Here is a 20735-nt window from a genome sequence, read left to right on the forward strand (position 1 = left end):
CTAGCGAGGAAATTATTAATCAAAGCAGAGAGGACGTCCAAATGGAGATGAATGAAGTAGTGGAAGTAAAAAAGGTCACGTCTTCAAATAAAGACGGAGAAAATATGGATGTTGAATTGGTTGCTAAGCAACCAAAAAGTCAGAACACAAAACGAAATCGAGCAAAAGTTAGTGGAAAGGAGGAATCTATAAATGCTCCAAAAATTTTCAAAGCAAACGTATTAGAGCGTACAATGCAATCAAAGGACAATGTGAATAAAAATGACTTATTCTATCCTGGGCACGATGGCCCATATATTGTGCTTGTTGAAGGTGCGGAACATAACGTTGGTAGCTTTAGTGCTATTATGTTAGGTAGTCACTTAAGAGAAGCTAGAATTAAGGTGAATTATGTTAAGGCATCGGGTCCTAATCGTGCAAAGATTTACTTTTTAACATCCAATGATGCAAATGACTTTTACTTGAACAAAGAGTTTCAGAAGAAGTATAAAGTAAATGTCAAGATCCCGAAGAGTCTTTTACACAGAATAGGACTAATATATGGGTTACCGTTACATATAAATTTAGAAGAAGTACAAGATGAAGCAGAGGCTGAGAGAAATATTCCAATAATCAAAATGGAAAGAATGAAGAAGATTTATCAAGAAAATGGGGAATTTGTGTTCAAACCGACCAAATTGATCAGCGTAACGTTTCAATCACAAAGGTTGCCCTCGCATGTAAAGCTACTCAGTAACATATTTCAGGTACAACCTAAAATAAAATCTGTGATGCAGTGCAGGAATTGTTTCCGTTTCTCTCACACAAAGGATGTTTGTAAGTCCAAAGCGATGTGTCCAAGGTGCGGTGATTATGAACATGATGATATATGTGCTGCAGTACCTAAATGCATAAATTGCTCAGGAAATCATCTTGCAACTGAGAGGTCGTGCAGTAAGTGGGAAGAGGAAAGAGAAATTCAGAAGGTGATAGCATATGAGGGTTGTTCATATCAAGAAGCAAAGAGAAAAGTTAGTTCTAGTAGTTCATTTATGATCGAAAGAGACGATTATTCTTATGCAAACATACTACAAGATTTCCCAGAGTTAAAAACAACTAAAGCAGAGTCTTCCTTTGTACAAGCTCCAAGTTAAGCAATTACAACAGGTAACAGATATGAGGTGCTGGCCACTCTAAGAGATGAGGAATCAGGGACATCAAGAAACTTATATTCTTGGAAATCTTCTCAACCTCATCCTTACAACATGAACAATAGTTATGCTGATCGAAGATTTGGGAAGATATGTAAAAGTAAAGAAGTTATGAAAAATAAAGGTATGCAAAATATAAAGTCGTGTGACAATCCTCAAACCCAAAACGAACAAGAAAGACCAGATTATGTATTACTAAATTCCCAAATCAGTCCAACGTCAGTGACAACAACGGAAAAACGAAAATTACGAACTAGCATCCCACAATATGACTCTCAAAAGCAAATAATGATTAGTTTGTTACAAGTTATGGCAAAACTAACGTCGAACATAACTGTGGATGATAATCTTCAGAGAATTAAAAATATTCTAGTCGATTGTACAAATATTACTTCACAGTTATTGAAACTTATTGAAGAGCTTGAATCATATGAAGATGCTCAACATTAAATATAATAATCAGTAAGTTATCACATGCAAAATATGTTTTTGTTTGTTCAATGGAATTTATGCTCGTTTCCTTCAAGAAAACTTGAACTCATGAAACTGATAGAAGAGCATCATCCTCTCATTATATGTGTGTGTGAAGTATGGGGTGATGGAAGAGTTTCAATTGAAATAAAAAATTATCACGCAGTAATTAATCAAAAAGGCGGAAAAGGAGTGGGTATATTTGTACATGAAAGTCTGGCATTCCAACCCATATCATTTAATCCCAATTTAGTGATTCTTCGAGAATATCGGGTGGAAGTAGTGGGAATACAAGTGCAAATTTTGAATAAAATATTTACTGTTATCTCGATCTATATACCATCTACCTATACATCGCAAAAAATTGCAGTGAAACATTTAAGGTCTATGATTAGTTCATTCAAGACTCCATTAATCATAACTGGAGATTTCAATTGCCACCACCCATTGTGGGGTCGACAGGCAGCAGATAAGTTGGGTCGAACTCTTGTTGAATGGATGGAGGCGGAACAGTTAACTATAATAAATGATGGTTCACCTACTCATATGCCTAGAAATGGAAGTAATCCGTCATCTATAGACTTAACATTAATTTCAGAAAAGTATTGTGCAGACTTTACATGGGAAGCCGATGTGGACTTGAGAACAAGCGATCATTATCCATGTTATTTTTACCTGGCTTATTGCCATGCAACAAATGAAAGAATATTAACTATTCGCAAATGGAAAGTATTCAAAACTAATTGGTCTAATTATACTAAACTTTTAAATATTTATTTCTCAGAGGATGATGGATTAAAACCTGATAATATTACATACGAGGAATTTGTAAAAAACATTTCGGCTGCGATGGACTTGAGCTGTCCCAGGGTGATAAAAAGTAGTCAGCAACACTTCCCAAAGATATACTGGTGGACAGAAGAGTGTGCTGAAGCAAAACTACATAGAGTCGAATTAGCAAGAATATACGCACGTCAACCAAATCCGGAGAACTGGATAGCATTCAGACACTCTGTGGCCAAATCAAAGAGATTATGCATAAAAGCAAAAAGAAAATCATGGAAATTATTTTGTGAAAATTTACACCCAAGCATGAAATTAGGATATGTGTGGAATAAGTTTAGGTCGCTCAAAAATCCTCGTACAGCAAATGTGGTCCCTTTGAAATCAAATTGGAAGACTGAATTTATTCAGAAACTCATACCTACAGTGTCAGACGGAGTAGTTGAAACACCAAATGAATTATGTAGTTACACATCAAAACTACGTTCGGCGAAAGGTTTTGCAACTCCAATTTCAAAAGAGGAAATCTATGAAATCATCGGCAACAGTAAAGAATCTGCTCCAGGGATGGATGGAATTACTTATTCGATGATCAATCACCTTCCAGATGTAGCGTTAAAGGCGATGTGCACAATTTTTAATAAATTCTTAAATAATGGAAAAGTACCAGAAGATTGGTCCAAACAGTTGATTATTCCAATTTTAAAAACAGGCAAGGACCCTCAAGTAGGTAAATCATATAGACCTATAGCTTTGACGTCAGTTTTAGGAAAGATATTTGAGAAACTGATACAAAAAAGAATAGAATGGTTTTTAGAAAGCCAAAACATATTTCAGTTCGAACAAATAGGATTTCGAAAGGGATTAGGATGCCAAGACGGATTAATCACTCTTTCATCGTATATTTTCGACTCACTGAAAAGAAACAGAATTGTATTAGCTGCATTCTTAGATGTAAGCGCAGCTTATGATAATGTAGATATTAATATCCTAATCCAAACAATACAACAGCTAAAAATACCTCACAACTATGTTTTGATATTATGGAAGTTACTCAGTAAAAGATCCGTATATTTCCACTTTTTCAGTGAAAGTAGAGGACCGTATTCAGCCTGCAAAGGGTTACCTCAAGGAAGTCCTTTAAGTCCTTTGTTATTCAACATATATATGATCGGGATGAAAAGGAAATTAATTCCAACAGTCAATTATCTTCAATATGCAGATGATATCTGTATCTATATGTCCACGACACAAATTCATACTGATTTTCCTGTTTTAGAGGAACAAATATTGGAAGTGCAAAAGTGGCTTGAAAGTAAAAAACTCTCCTTTTCAATGGAAAAATCTAATTTTACAATTTTTAGTAAAAAGGGAACACCTCCAATAGTTCACTCAATGTCCCGAAAAACAAGAATTCCCATTACATCCAGAGTAAAATATTTAGGTGTCATCTTGGATGAAAAACTAACTTGGAAGGACCAAATTAAAGCAATACAAGTCAAATCAGAAAAAGTGTTTAATTTGTTCAAAGCAATAGCAAATACTCAGTGGGGATGTCATCCTCGAGTTATGCTTTTATTTTACAAGAATTATTTTCGGCCTATGATAGATTATTCTCTATTGGCAATGTGTAACTTGACAGAAGGAAAATTGAATTCCATTAATGTAATACAGAGGAAATTCTTGAGAAGATGTTTAGGCGTTATGAACAGCACTCCAAACGTAGTAGTATACATGGAAGCGGGTGAATGTTCCATTTCATGTAGACAGAAGATGTTAGCAGCAAATATGCTCTTCAAAGTGAAATCATATTGTGAGCATCCTTTCAACAATGTACTAACAAATATGATACACTTATATGAAACAGGAAAAATAACAAACCGAAAATCTGCTATGTGGATAGAATTGTATAATTCGTTTTCTCAAGAATATCAGGATGTTCTACAGATGCGTTCACGGCCTGTTTTTTCATTAGATTATCCTCAACAATCTCTGGATAATATTAATTTCCCTCGTTATTCGCACATATCGGAATATTTTACTCAATGGCCAAGTTTTTATTTCATATACACAGATGGATCTAAAAGTGAGTCAGGAGTTGGATGTGCAGTGTACGATCCACAACATAAAACAGACCTATTATTTCGGCTTCCACAAGACTGTTCAATATTTACGGCAGAATCTTACGCAATTTACCAAGCTTTAATATATGTCCAAAAATTAAATTTACGAAAGTTCTTAATACTTACTGACTCGCAAAGTGTATTACAGGCTCTTAAATCTTCGTACAAGAGTCTTTACAAATTATCCCCTTATATTATAAATTGCATACAATTAGTTCAAACAATACAAAAATCTGGAAAAACCATTGAGTTTTCTTGGGTTAAAGCTCATAGCAATATTGCAGGTAATTCTCATGTAGATGAATGTGCAAAGAAAGCAGTGCGTCTTCCAAATATTACGAACTTATCATTATACTATACGGATCTTCTCCCTAGAGTAAAGAAGAAAATTCTGAATGAATGGTTTGATTGGTGTCGAAATGAACTTACACTTACAACAGTTGGAGAATCATACAGACCATTTGCTGAATTCAAAACACAAAAACCATGGTTTCATCATGTAAGTGCTACAAGAAATTTGTATTCAGTTTCCAACAAATATGTTAAGTTTAGTTGTTAATCCAGATGTGAGAATTGGTTATAGTTTGTTATCATTTTTAAGGAAGTGTAACATACAATTGTAAAAGGCAAAATGTTCAAAAAAAAAACAAAAAAAAAAAAAACTAATATCTGTAAAATAGGGGGGATGGACTGATAATTTTATTGTAAAACAATTGTGTGTGTATTGTTATGGACAAAAAACGGCATAAAAGCTGTTAGGTTCCAAATAAAGGAATGAATGAATGAATGAATGAATAACATTGTATTAATGTGTAACCATAAAGTTTAAAAAAGTTTTTGCAGTTTCTAAAATAATTATTTTAGTTTAACTAGGAGACTATAGTGCTGAGCTAAGTATTGATTTAGTGCTGAATCTTCTTATCGGTCAGATAAAGAATATTAATCCTAATATTCTGCGTTGATAATCTGAAAGTTTGTGTTACTGGGATAGACATTGCTACCATATTTTGTTCATTTTTATATCGCTTAGTTCAGTGACTTTAGAAATCTTACATATAAATCACTTGATAAGATTTTAATAATAGTTATGTCTCATCTATTTGGCGACCTATTTACAGGATACGATATCTTATGAAATGACTGATAGAAAATCTGGAAGAAGTGGAAAGATGATCATGTCATTTTCTACTTTTTATAGGTCGAATCTTAAACAAGGTAATATAGATTTATCATCCGTTGAAGAAATGGAGTGTTGTAAAGATCCAAATAAAGATCCAAGGTGTGTTGTATGTGATAGCTGTGGAAAATGGTATCACATTGATTGTCTCCAGCTTACTGCACTGCATTGGACAATATTTGAAATTACAAACCAAGAGTATGTTTGTAGACAGTGTGATCCATCCTTTGATCCATTTAAGATTAAAGGATACACAGATGTTGTAGGATCGAATTTTGATGCTTTAGCAAAGGTCATCTTAGAGAGGATGGGTGAATTAAAGATTAGCATGGAAAACAAGATTGAACAAAGTCATGAAAATATTGAAAACAAGATCAAACAAAGTCATGCAATTATGGAAAAGAAGATTGAACAAAGTCATGAAATCATGGAAAAGAAGATTGAACACAAGATTGAACAAAGTCATGAAATCATGGAAAAGAAGATTGAACACAAGATTGAACAAAGTCATGAAATCATGGAAAAGAAGATTGAACACAAGATTGAACAAAGTCATGAAATCATGGAAAAGAAGATTGAACAAAGTCATAAGTATATAGAGAAGGAATTAAGGGAAAATCTGAAATCCCAGGAAGACTCTCTAAATCAATCTTTGTACAAATTGCAGGAGCAACTTCAAAGGGAAATAAATCAAGTTTCTCAAGCATGCAAAACAGCAACTAACGAACTTCGCCAGGAGTGTCAGGCTGAACTAACAAATATTAGAATGGAAGTTGTAAACTTGAATGATTCACAAGGAAGAAAGATTATTAACTTAATTTCAACAGTGGAGATGCAGGAAACTGTTGTTTCAGAACTTAAGTCTCGTGTTGAGCAACAACATAATTTCATTAAGCAAATTGAAGCTGAACTAAAATATTGTAGTATTAGTAACTCAGCTAATTACAGAAGAATTCCAGCTACTGAAGACATTGCAAGGTAGTTAAGGGAAGAATTTAACCACTTAAAACTGCAGGTGAAAGATACATGTAATTAATTAATTTATTTATTTATTACATACAAATTATAAACTTGTATATAGATATAATTTACTCAATTTAAAGTCTTGGTTGCAGCACTCTCTCAGAGAAAAGCCTTGGCTCTGAAAAAAAGCATGCAGATATCCTTGGAAGAGTTGAAAGGGTTAAGCCAGAGACCCCCCCCACCCTCTCTCAATCCCCTTGCACAAATAAATGTGTTGATTAATTAGTACCTGGCCCCACATTGTGGATTTCAACCGATGGAGAATGATTACGAACAATTCACAGTAAAATCAGATTATGCAGCTTGAAAGTATATTGTACCACCTACCACTTAATTTCTGGAGGAGGGAAAGCCATCACTTGAACCTCTAATGCCAGGGGTTGGCCAACAGCGACTTTTGCATCTTGGAGTTTCTTGACGAACGTGGGTTTCCTGGGTGTGGCTGCAAGAAGGGTAAAAATGCCATTCTCAATGAATGCATAAAGAAGACTCACTTTACAAGTTAATATCCAAACAGTCCTGAATTTCTAATGTCCATTCATCAATTAGTACAAGCTACCATTTAAAAAATGTTTTTTGCCCATTACAAAGTATTAATGAAGGCTTAAGTATGAGGGTCATTCAGAAAGTAACTTCCGTTTGGGTATAAAAGAAACACCCGGACATTGTGAGAGTTTTTATTATATACAACTGAAAGAGAAACTCTAAGCTATTTTTCTACATAAGCACCGTTTCTGTTGAGACACTTATCATATCAGCAAACAAGGTTTACAATAGCCATGTCAAAGAAATCTGCTGCCTGTGCATTCAGCCAAGCAGTAACACTGTAATTGGTGGAGTTCCTGAAATGAGGCACAACAATAAACGCCCAAGTGTATTGTAAAACCTTGAAGAAATTACGACGACAATTCAAAACAGGCAACGTGGCATGTTGAGTTCTGACATTGTTCTCTGCATGATAACACTTGCCCCCATACTGCTGCTCGAACCAAGGACCTTCTCCAACATTTTCAGTGGGAATTGTTGGACAACCCTCCTTACAGCCCAGATTTGGTCAATAGCGATGATCACCTTTTTCCACAAATGAAGAAGTGGCTAGGGGCGCAGTGCTTCAACAATGACCAGGAGCTCAAGGACAGTGTTACTGCATGGCTGAATGCACAGGCGGCAGATTTCTTTGACATGGGTATTGTAAACCTTGTTCGCTGATATGATTAGTGTTTCAACAGAAATGGTGCTTATGTAGAAAAATAGCTTAGAGTTGTCTCTTTCAGTTGAATATAATAAAAACTCTCACAATGTCCTGGTGTTTCTTTTATACCCAAATGGAAGTTACTTTCTGAATGACCCTCGTATAATTCCAAACATGATAACATTTATGAACACACTCACTATTATGGAGCACATCGTAAGTACAGCATTATCCTGCTACATAAAGATACACATTGATGCCAATAACAAATGAGGTCATTCATAACCTTCTTGTGATTGGTGGGAGTGAGTTACCAAAATAGGCAAATAAATTACAATTTTAGAAACTTACACTGTATTATTGTCTATTTACTAGGGCTGAGCAGATACCACTTTGAACTGATACCAATACCGATGCCGATTCTCTTACAGATTCCAACCGATACTGATCCCGATACTTGAAAATTGTAATATTTAAAATTTGTTCAAAATAATGATCAATATTGGTGTGTAAATATTCTTCTCCAATTATATGCATCAGTTTACCTACAAATTTACTTCAGAATATTCATGAAATGCATCAGAATATTAAAATAGATATTGTGTAATCGCAAAATAAAATTTTTCTTTCAAAATTAGTGCAAATTAAAAGGAAAATTTAAATTTTGCATAATTTCCAGGATAATTAGGCTACATGAAAGCATAGAGTAAGGTAATAATATATATATTAGGTGCATCCAGAAAGTAAGTTTCCCTCGGGTTGTGCACAAAAAGGAAACATTATATCATTCAATGATTTATTGCCATAGATACAGCACTTGTCCAGTTATTTGTTAACATAATTCCCGCCGGAATTCAGGCACTTGTCATAGTGTGGGACCAAATTCTGCATACCTGCGTCATAGAAGTCAGCCGCCTGGGTGCCAAACCACTGTGTGACAGCCGTCTGAACCTCTTTGTTGCTGTAAAAATGTTGACAGGACAGGAACTTTCTCAGGTGCAAGAACTGGTGGTAAACACTGGGAGCGAGATCCGGGCTGTACGATGGATGATCGAACACCTCCCAACCGAACCTGTCCAGATGGGTTGCAGTTGCAATATGCGGCTTCGCATTGTCGTGCAGCAAGATCACCCCGGCACAGAGCTTACCGCGTCACTTATTCTGAATGGCTCATCACAATGTCCCCAGTGTTTCACAGTAATGGTTATGTTCACAGTCTCACCTCTGGGCAGAAACTTGATGAGCATAATGCCTGGTCTGTCCCAGAACAAGTGCACATCACTTTTCATGCCGACACAGTCTGTTTGAATTTCGTCCTGCATGAAGATCCACTGTGATGCCAATACATGGACTGCTGCTTGCTTTCTGGGGTGCTGTATGCAACCCACATTTCATTCCCTGTGATGATCTGGTTGAGAAAATCATCATCATCATGGTAATGCTGCAGAAATGTCAGCGCCGTGCCCATGTGTTTTCCTTTGTGTTCGGGCATCAGTTGTTTTGGCACCCATCGGGCACACAATTTCCAGAACAAGAGGCATTTGGTAACAATGTTGTGCAACAATGACCGAGAAATTTGTGGGAAATGCCTGTTGAGTTCCGTGATCGTGATGCGACGATCCACAATATGCGTTGCTGCACCAGCTCCACAAGCTCGTCCATAGAGGCCGACAGCCACCCACTGCAGATTTTGCCGGCCTTCAGTAAATGTTCTGCACCAAATGACGCACCATCTCCTTGCTCATGACGTCTAGCCCATACACCTGGCACAGCTGACGATGAATTTTGATCGGCTGTATGTTTTGTGCGTTCAAGAACTTGATCAACGAACGAACCTCGCACGTGGCAGGAGGTGGAATAAGAGTCGCCATGTTTCATCGCTGCCGCGACGCTACTGAAGACTTTCGGGAGGCATCTTCTAGGATATTCACTAGCCAGGGCATGTGCCTCTCAAGCATGCGCAAAACCGGTTTCAATACCCATGGCCTGCCACCTGTGGGCAAATGGGAAACATACTTTCTGGATGCGCCTAATATATATTATACATTGGTCTATGGTGAAAATGTCTTGTGGAATTTTTACGGACCCCGTGATATACCATATTCCAGAAAGGTGTCTGCTGGTATTGGTAGATGAATTCCAACCAATACTATCTGATACAGATACTGATACATCAGCATCGGTATCAGCTCAGCTCTATTATTTACCATAAAAAATTTGAATATATTTTAGTTATTGTCATGAGCTTAAAATCACAAACCATTTGGAACATAATGTACAGGAAGAAAATGGAAAATTGGTTTTTAATCTAAAAGCCAGAGTAAGTTCACTTACGTTTCACAGCGACAGCACACAGATCTGCCGTTTCTCCATTCTTATTCTTTGCCACAAGTTTGTAAGCTCCACAATCCAATGGCACAACTTTGTCTATCAAGAGCCTCACGTTTCCATCAGGCAGCGCAGTGAGCTTCACATGGTCACTACCCAACAGAGGCTCTCCATCCTTATACCTATGAAAAAAATCAATAACTAGCTATGTGCATAAAATAACAGAATAATATGTAGAGTACTGCTTATTTACAGAACTTGTTTGAAGAGATTATACAATATCTCTAATAGCTAATATTTTCCTGAATGTATGTAGAAGAGTGATATTAATTGTCATATGATGATCAAATGGACACATCCATAAAAATGCCTTCAGTAGTCACTGTGTGCTCCACCAACTACCTCTCTTTAGTTTCACCTTTTTTGATGTATACATGAAATGCTTTTAATTCCAATGGAAATTCTGGTTGAATGAGTTGTAATGTAGAATGTGTCTACAAATATTACCACCAAATGTAATTTTTATCTTCTCAATTTATTCTAGGGATGGGCCAATATAAAAATTTGGTAGATACTGATAAAGTGCTAATGTAATATTTACTGATACCAATAACCAATATACTGATCCAATATCAAATTTCAATTGGTTCATTAACCTCCTTAATAAATGTAGGCTACTAATTGAACCAAGCTTTTGCAATTCACAAGATTATTATAATTATTATTATGATTTGCTTTATTTTACTTCGCTTTTTGTGCCACTTTTGGCTAATTTGCAAAGATGGGGATGAGTGATGATATGATGAAATTAATGAATGGACACTCATAAATATCCATGCCCAGGCCAGGATTCGAATCTGAGACCCCTGGCATCATAGCATGATGTGCTAACCACTCTGCCACGGGGGCCGGCTGCAATGCACAAGAAGCTGCACATTAAGACATTTACTTAAATAAAATTACAGAATGGAGATGATATGTTTATGTTTATAAAATTATAACAAAATGTCACAACATTGCACAAAATTGTAAGATGTTTATATGTTTATATATATATATATATATATATATATATATATATATATATATATATATATATATATATATATATATATATATATATCGAATCGCTAAAGTTATCAGTAATTTTACCGATACATCGATATGCTTATGTTGGCCAATACTGATAGAGTACCGATCATTTGTCCAATTACTTATCTATCTTGTTAGAATGTATTTTCGGGAATATGAAAACCATTTACATCACCATGCAAGTCAGAGTTCAGTGATATTTGTATCATACTGTGATCTTCCAAATAATTTGGGAACATTTTTTGATTGGAATATTAACAAATACAAGCATATACTAACCATTTAACTTCAGGTATGGGACTTCCATCAAGTTTGCATTTGAGATCCAAAGTATCACCCTCATCAACCTCAATGGCCCGATCCAAAGGCCTGCTGAAAGACGGAGGAATTTGAGCCATGATAAGCTTAGCGCTCGTCTCTGCCTTACCAACCAGATTTGATGCAGTTACACTGTACTGGAGAGGAAAGAGAAAAAATATTATGCACGAAACAGTTTAGAAATTAATGTGTTAACTTTGCACTAAAGACAATAAGTGACAGTTGAAGTGAAGATTGGATGGCAATAAATACATAAATCAGATATATTTGTATTTGTAATTTTGTTATTTTATGTTGTTTTCTGCCAATTTTGGCTAATTGCAATAATGAAGAAATTGAAAGTCAACAACTTAACATGCTCAGCAACCGAGCCTGCAAATCAGATATACAGAGTGAGCCTAATAGAAATAGACAGTTTCAATGTTTTAAAGAAACAAGAGCTTTTTAATAACATGACTGAAATACTAAGAGTATGTCCTGAAGTCTACATGGCTAAGTTACAAATGTTCTATGTATGACCCTTTTGTAACATGACAGATATGAATGCAATAGTCCAGTTCTGCCCAAACACATCTCAGTATGCAACAGTTTCCTCAAATTTCTTGCTCCAATCGTAGATGGACTGCCTTGAGGTTGGTTGTTTGCCATACCGTGTTCGTAAATGACATTAAATGATGCAGTATTACAATAACAATTTGTTTTTGCAAATTCAAGGCCACAGAAAGCCTTTCCACCTGGCTAGCAGCCATATTGCTCACTTGATGGTGACATCACGAAAACAAAATAAAGGTGGAGATCATAAACTTTAAGACTTTTTCCATAAAACAGAACTAAATACTTGCTGATAAAACAAATAGTTTTCGATTTATAAATAATTTAATCTGTATTTCTTTTATGCTCACCATGTAGTATTCAGTAGTCAAAGAATTGAACAAATTACAGTTATTTTTCTGTTGCACTTTTTAAAACAGATGCCATACTTAAACTAGCCCTTTCTAGTAAGAAGAATAAACTGGAAATTTGTGTTCTATGGAAAACAAATCAACACTCACTGTGCCACAATCTCCTTCTTCTAACTTCTCCACAGCAATGGCAGAGACTTGGTGTTCTTCGTCAGTGTCAACTGTTAATCTTCCTCCTGATACAAGCTCCTTCCCATCCTTGAACCTGTGGAGAAATACGACATGGATTTCTTCAAAATTGACTTAAAAGAATACCATACCTTTATAATCAAGTGAGACATGTACAAGTATTGCATATTATAATGCAGGACAGAAATTCCACATGAAAAGTGTACTGAATGTAGGTACATAAGCATTCTAAGAACTCCATTTACATCTAATAATTGGAAAGTAGAACCACACTGTATCTTTTTAACTAGAGCTGCTGATGTGTTGCTATCAGAAAGTATCAGTTGGATTTTATTTACCAATACATGTCAATACTTTTCCAGCATTTCATTTTTTCACAGACTCAGCAAAATTAACATGGAGACTATCGAACTTTATTTGTTATTTTGCACTAGTTTTGTGTGAAAACAAACTGAATTTTGTGTTAACATAACAATTAATTTAATATTCTGATATAATTCTCAAATATTTCAAGCAAAATCTTAGTAAATTGATGCATATAATTAGGTTAGGTTAGATTGGATTGGTTAGGTTAGATTAGATTTGAATATTTAAGCACTAATATTAATACATATTTTGAACAATTTTTAATTATTATAATTTTCAAATATCGGTATCAGTATGAATCAGTGAGAGTATCAGTATTGGTTCTAAGTAGTATTGGCTCAGTCCTATTTTTAACGAATTAAGTTTCATCTCAGTTTATTTACTCTGACCTATTCTGGCACAAGTGTCGAATAGAATTTTCTTGAACGTACATACCATTTTATATGGGGCTTGGGAACTCCATTCACTCTCACACGGAAGTCTGCGTCATGGTATGCCTTGATGGTTTGGTCTTCCAAAGGCTTCACGAAAGATGGAGTTTCAGCTGAAACATAGCAAAAGTGTTAAGTTACAAACCTCACAAAAGCAGAAACTAAGCAAGTGATGAGAGTATCATAACCCACTTCACTTTATTATGAAGGGGAAAAGAATGAGTTCTCGTATTAAAAGAAATTCAGTAATGAAAAGTGTAGAAGATAAAATCAGTATTACATTAGGTGATATACGAGGGGAGAGTGAAAAGTTTTGAGCCTCACAGGGAAGGGGTGTTTGAGCTACAGTTTCACATTATGATTTCTCTACATAATCACTTAATCTCTATAATCACCCACCAGATCAATGCACTTATGCATTCTGTGCTGCAATTTGTTGACAGTCATCTGGTAGAATGATTTGTCCTGAGTCTTATACCTCTGAATGACCGCCTTCGTCAGTGTGGAAGTGACATCCTCGAAGGGAATTCTTCATAGCAGGGAAAAGATAAAAATCTGACGGGGCAGGTCAGGGGATTGAGGTGGATTGGGGAAGTGTGGTGAAGTCACACTCGACCAAAGCAGCCTGCAGAGTGAGGCCTTGCCGACAGAGGTACTGAATCATGGCCCTGTCGGCCACTCTCTTCTCTGAAACTTCATTCACTTTCAACCTGACAAAAAAAAAATAGAAGAGTGAATTTCATAAAAGTTCGCACAGTGTCTCCTAGAACTCAAACCTTACAACCTCCAAAATTTTAACTACATAGCATCATTCCTTCCATGTGAGGCTCAAAACTTTTCACTCTCCCCTCGTATATGTGTGTATATATATCTTAAAAATCATAATTTTCAGCCTAATATGTGCCGAAGCTAAACTTACCAATGAAAGTAAAGCACTGTAAAAGTAAGTTAGAAAATATCTACTTTCCACCACATCTGAACACAACTTCAGGAATGGACTGCTGCATGGAGATTAAAAAGCAGGACACTTTGAAAGATGGAACGCAAGGAATTTGGGATGAATCATGGTTTCATAACTGAATAAACTTGTCAGACACACCCAAATACACAAATACAGATAAATGGCTTCAGCTAAATGTTTATTCCATCTAGAAAGTTGAGTCAAATCATTATGTCTGACAGTAAAGAAGATGGGACAAATGTCTTTCAGCAAAAAAGAAAAGAGAATGAAAACCTTGTTGCATCCAATACAATGGCTAAAAGCAGATTATGCAAAGGTGCATGAACAGTATGGATGCATGTGTTCCCTCCCCTGCCTCCATATTATTTTGGCTATTGTACAACTGTGCACTTGACTGCTATTTTAATGTTGTCTCAAGATTGAGGTTTCTAGAAAATACCTGTGCTATTTTTTAAGGGGTCGGGAGGAAGAGTGGAAGATTCTATAGGTGTTCATTACAAGAAAGAAGCTATGTACAATTGTGGTATATGCATCTCAGATGAATGAGAAAGCAGTTCAAACTTGGCACAAACAACTTTTTCATACCAATAGAACAACAGTTTCTCTTTAACCTTTGTTTTCTGTGCCTTTGTTCTTCCCACAAGATTACCTCAAAACTCTGGCACTTGTCCATCTCAATTGGCACTTCCCCAACCATTGTTTCCCAGTTCCTCTGGCTGCATACATGTACGTATGTAGATTACGAAAGTTGTGAAAGTAACAATGGATTGGTAATTGGAAATTCTGCCAAATTTTATATAATTGATTATAAGTTTGAAGTAGGACCACCATGTGCGGTGGCGTGCCCAGGATATTCGAAAGGGAGGGGTTATGTATACCTTTTCTTTGTAGTCAGCCCTCATTTTGTCACATTTTCCTGCTTTTGACATTCTTTTTTTAGGCATACTGGGCCAAAGGGGGGTTATAACCCCCCATCAACCGCCCCTTGGGCATGCCACTGACAATGTAAAGCACGGATCTGTAGTTTAATCTAGTTCCAATGACTGACTCTGGTGAATTCAATATCTTCGTACTTACTGTGTACTTTCAGTGTTGCCTGCAGTGATGTTTCCCCTTGGGCATTTGATGCAGTGAGGGTATAAACACCATCATCTCCCAAGCCGATGTTGGTAATCACTAAACGATATATTTCAGCCACAATATCGGCAATGATCTGAGTGTGTTCGCTGTTTGTTACTTCTTTTCCACCCTTAGACCTGGAAAGGTAAACCAACCTGTTAAGATGACAATATTTGAACAAATTTTTTGCTATGCAAAATACAAAGAAAAAGAAAATTTTCATAAGGCAAATGTGTAACAAGAGGATCTTATGAGCTAGTAAGGAAAGCATAATGTATGTTCTTCTGTATGGCAAAAGAACTTTATGTTATTGATGGAAAACAAACATTGTACTTGAATGTATTTAATTTATTAGCATACAGTGTTAATTATTGCCTGGTAATTCTACTATTTGTGCCTACTCTAACCTACATTTCGAGAGATCATTTTCTCTCATCTTAAGGTGAAGATTTCCTTTATGGAATCAAACCTACAACAGCATTATTGTGATTTTACTCCAAATTCAGTGTGCTTATCAACTACTCCAAATTCAGAGAATTGTTATTTTATTTATAAATAGAAAAATGTTAATAAAAAAACAGAAAGCTCATATTGAAATATCCAACTGAATAGGAATATACAATAGGAATGAGCTAGAATTTACAATATGTTCATTGTAACCAGTATTTTCTTTCTGAATGAGAAGGACAAGTGCAATTTTCACTTGGGAAATTTAAATACCCATGTACTTACCAAACCACTTTTGGTTTTGGATTTGCTAAGATGACAACTTCAAACTTAATTGTTTCATATGGAATTGTTGTTATGTCTTTCAGGCCCTCAATTTCTGGCACAAGTAGAATATCCAACCTTGCCTACATTGGAATAAAGGTAAAAAAATTGCAGTAAATATTAGAAATGAGCAAAAAAAATGAAAACATATTTTCATGATTATAATCCAATTAAAAGAAGACCAAATTAATAACCTTCCTTGCAAAACTACATATATTAAATTAAAGAATTAAAAATTTAATTGAATATTGTTACTTCTCTATCATTATAAAATATGCTGTCTATAAATAGAATATTGAACAAACAATTATTTATATTTTTAATAGCTTCTTAGAAAGGTACTGTAGAATAATACATTTTCAAGTAGATACCAATAAGGTTTCCTTAAATTTTTAATGACATTAGACTGATACAAGAATATTTTTTTTCATTCTTAAGTGAAGCAAAACAAAAAAAAAAAAAAATCAGACTTCTAATTTACACTTTGAATTGTAAATGTAAAAGAAAGCCAGTGTATAAATAGAATAAATGAATGCACTTTTATGGATATCCATAGAAATTTCACATGTGGGAATTCTACATGTCAATCATTTGTGTGCAAATAACTATTACAAGCAGTCAAGTAGAAAAACATTTTTGATAACTTACGCTGGATTCTGTCTCTCCATATTTGTTAGTTGCTTTAATTTTGTATTGGCCTGTATCTTTATGTTGACCAGATGGGATTCTCAGCGTGTACGTACATTCCTTCAACCCATCATTGACCTCCTTCACAGTCACATTCAATTCAGCATCCTTTTCTGCTTCAACTTTCACATCATCATGGAACCTGAGAAGCGACACAAAATATTATTAAAGGAGTAATTGAGAAGTTAATTGTAATTTAAGGCTCACTCTCAAGAATATAGAAATTCAGTAATAACCCTCAATTTGTTCAGTACAAAACTCTTATCTGATGCTAATTTTGAATTGAAAATACAATGAAACCACAATTCTACGTTCCATGGTTTTATATTTTCCCTCATCTTAAGTTGTTGACCTTGGTCCCCTAAAAGCATAAAATCTAAATGTAGTTTCATTGTAATAGACTTAACTTAAGAATGAGTGATATAGTTTCCTTCACATAAGGTGAAGAGCTAAACAAAAACACGGGTGGGGAGAGGTCTGTGTGACCTGGTAATGTGTAAAAGTTAATTTCACGTGAAAGATTTAATTTTAAATGTTCTCTATGAATGTGCTACTAATTATAACTGCACAAAGCACATGAATGGAAACAATAAACATTTTAGAATAATATGTCAGACCAAAATATGCCAGAATAATGTTCTGATTAAGGAAAACGTTAAGTTAGAAACAAGGGTACTCATTAAGAATATATGGAGTCTAAATACAGGCATTAATGGTATTTCTAATAAAGTTTGTTTAGATTAATAATGAATCCAAATAGCTGATGGCAACTACCACATGAGAGTAAATTCACAGTATAGAATACATCAGGGTACTTTTTTCAATGTTCAAGCATATTTCTACAGAATTTAAATAAATGTGTACCTTGTGTAAAACTGTATGGATTTAGAAGAGGCAGATCAACACTAGATCTGATTTTCACCATAAGGCAAATACAGGAAAGGCATTACAAGTATGGAAAGATTTGATTATGGCATTTCTAGATATAGAAAAGGCATATGATAGCATGGACAGAACAAAGATTTGGAAGGCTCTAAGAGAGAAAGGAGTCAAGGAAGAGATAGTGTGTAGAGTGTAGAGCACAGCTGTGTGAAGACATCAGTGGGAAGAATTGAGTGGTTCAGTGTAAGTAATGGACTAAAACAGGGAAGTGCTCTCTTCCCACTGCTTTTCATAATTACAATGGATGCAATACACAAAGCGTACAAATTACTGAAATTACTTCCTTGTGTCATCTACTATCCAACAAGGTACAGATGTTGCTAACATCCACATTTGTGTACAAGAAATAATACTTCATTCATCTTCATGTGAATGGAATCAATGAACAATACAATTAAAGAACATTATACGTCTTGCTCAAAGTGGGCACCTCCGTTACGAATGCAGGCACGGAAGTTTTTACGGACATTTGGTCTCATAACTCGTGATGTGATGGTGTCCTTGATGTGTTGACTAGCTGTTAAGATCCTCTTCCTGAGCTCATCTTGCGAGTTTACCGGTGTCTTGTAAACTAAGCCTTTCATGTGGCTCCAAATGTAAAAGTCGCAAGATGTCAAGTCGATCGGGGGATCGAGCTGGGCAGCCATCATGCTGGTAAATCAAGTCACGTCTTGTAGCTAGAGGCACATCCTCCAACAACATTGCCATCCCGTTCCTCAAAAAATGTTAAGTGATGCCATTTAAGATTTGGGGCAGGAAAAATGGCTCCATCAAATGATTGTTGATGACGCCCATCCATACTTCTGCCTGGGCGTGTGAAAGTGGCTGGATGAAAATTACCCAAAGAAATGGATTTGCTGAGGTGACCCGATTCCCTGGCCGGCTCAATCCCCCGATTTGATGCTTTGCGACTTCTACATTTGGAGCCACATGAAAGACTTAGTTTACAAGACACCGGTAAACTTGCAAGAAGAGCTCAGGGAGAGGATCTTAACAGCTCGTCAACACATCAAGGACACCATCACATAACGAGTTAACAGACCAAATGTCCGTAAAAACCTGCGTGCCTGTATTCATAATGGAGGTGCCCACTTTGAGCAAGACGTATAATGTTCTTTAATTGTATTGTTCATTGATTCCATTCACATGGAGATGAATGAAGTATTATTTCTTGTACACAAATGTGAATGTTAGCAACATTTGTACCTTGTTGGATAGCTGATGACACAAGGAAGTAATTTAAGTAATTTGTACGCTTCGTGTCATACCATTTTTGTTATTAATATGTTGCCAAGTAAAATAAGATTGGATTTTTTTATCACCACTTGTAAGTTTAGATCCACCCGTTACTTACATGTGATTGTTATTTGGGACAAACTTTTTTTCAACGAACCACTTATTTGTTAGCTATCAAAAAACGCTGAAATATGTGCCATACAATGAGCTGTTTTTTCTCAATTCGTATTTGTATGTGGAAAATTGCCATTAAAAGAAAAACAATAGAAATTCGATTATCTCGAAAACTACTAATTTTCGGATGGGGTATCATATGGTCAAATTTATTGCAAATTGCCTCTACTTTAACCCCTTACAGGGAATACATCTAATTACAGGTCACCCTGTATAACACATGCTATGTGCCAGTAATTATGTAAGGAACAGAGACTTGGACAATGACAGAGAGAGACAAAAGAAAGATGCAGGCAGTGGAGATGAAATTTTTAAGGAGTATATTGGGGAAGACTAGAAGGGATAGAATAAGGAATCAGGAGATCAGACAGACAGTGGGAGTGGTGAATCTGCAGGACAGAATAGATCAGGCACAGATGAGATGGTTCGGACACATGAAGTGGATAGGTGCAGAAAGACTGCTAGTAAGAGCTTACCATGCACAAGGAGTGGGAATAAGGCCAAAGGGGAGACCAAGATGTTGGTGGAAAGAGCAGATAGTGGAGAGTGTTAGGAGAAGAGAACAAGATTGGAACACTATGGAAAGAGAGGAGTGGTGGAAGACTAGAAAGAAATTGAGAGGCTTGACTTCTATGCAGACCCAGGCAGAGGCAGGAAACAGCAAGGATAATGATGATGATGTAAAACTGTACCTCATGCCTATAAAGCATGCCAATTTTTGTTTTAAGTTCCATTCCATTCTTTGTAATTTGATTGATTGATTGATTGATTTAGTTTATTTTACTTCGCGTTTTGTGCCTCTTGGCTAATTTGCGAAGATGGGGATGAGTGATGAAATGATGAAATTGATGAATGGACATTCACAAACAACCAAGCCCGACCGGGATTCGAACCCGGGACCCTTGGTCTTTGTAATTTGAGAAAAAAAGATTGACATGACACTCATGTAAAGACAGATTTGACAGCAGTGGTGGTGATTAGGGGGGCGAGGGGGGCAGTTACCCCCCTACTTTTTGCCACTTTTGCCCCCATACTATGCTAAAGCTTATTTACAAAGGAAAATATACTGTCTTTGCCCCCCCCCCCCTCAGTTTTGGAACCCAATTGCCGCCATTGTTTGACAGCATAATGTCAGTGAGAAGAGAAAGCAATGGAGCAGTTTTGGAAAGCAATGGAGCAGTTTTGGACAGTCTGAAGTGTAAATAAATAAATATGTACACCAAAATTTAAGATCTCAGAAATTGGCAAGGTATTTTGCAT

At 35.8% G+C, this 20735-nt stretch overlaps 1 protein-coding gene across 5 annotated transcripts in view; it reads right to left on the minus strand.

Moving 5' to 3' along the window:
- Positions 1–20735, minus strand: part of Obsc (Obscurin) — a 493648-nt gene that overhangs the window by 57634 nt on the left and 415279 nt on the right. For all 5 annotated transcript variants that reach the window (XM_083139413.1, XM_083139410.1, XM_083139409.1 and 2 more), the window contains 8 exons: positions 17085–17265; positions 16398–16519; positions 15624–15802; positions 13590–13698; positions 12750–12864; positions 11659–11834; positions 10294–10469; positions 7095–7209 (listed from right to left, as the gene is read on the minus strand). In XM_083139413.1, the coding sequence (XP_082995539.1) occupies positions 7095–7209; positions 10294–10469; positions 11659–11834; positions 12750–12864; positions 13590–13698; positions 15624–15802; positions 16398–16519; positions 17085–17265 (1173 nt within the window). The remainder of the gene's footprint in view (positions 1–7094; positions 7210–10293; positions 10470–11658; positions 11835–12749; positions 12865–13589; positions 13699–15623; positions 15803–16397; positions 16520–17084; positions 17266–20735) is intronic.

Source organism: Lepisma saccharinum, chromosome 17 (assembly GCF_977018435.1).
Source record: "Lepisma saccharinum chromosome 17, izLepSacc3.1, whole genome shotgun sequence".
Taxonomy (NCBI): Eukaryota; Metazoa; Arthropoda; class Insecta; order Zygentoma; family Lepismatidae; genus Lepisma; species Lepisma saccharinum.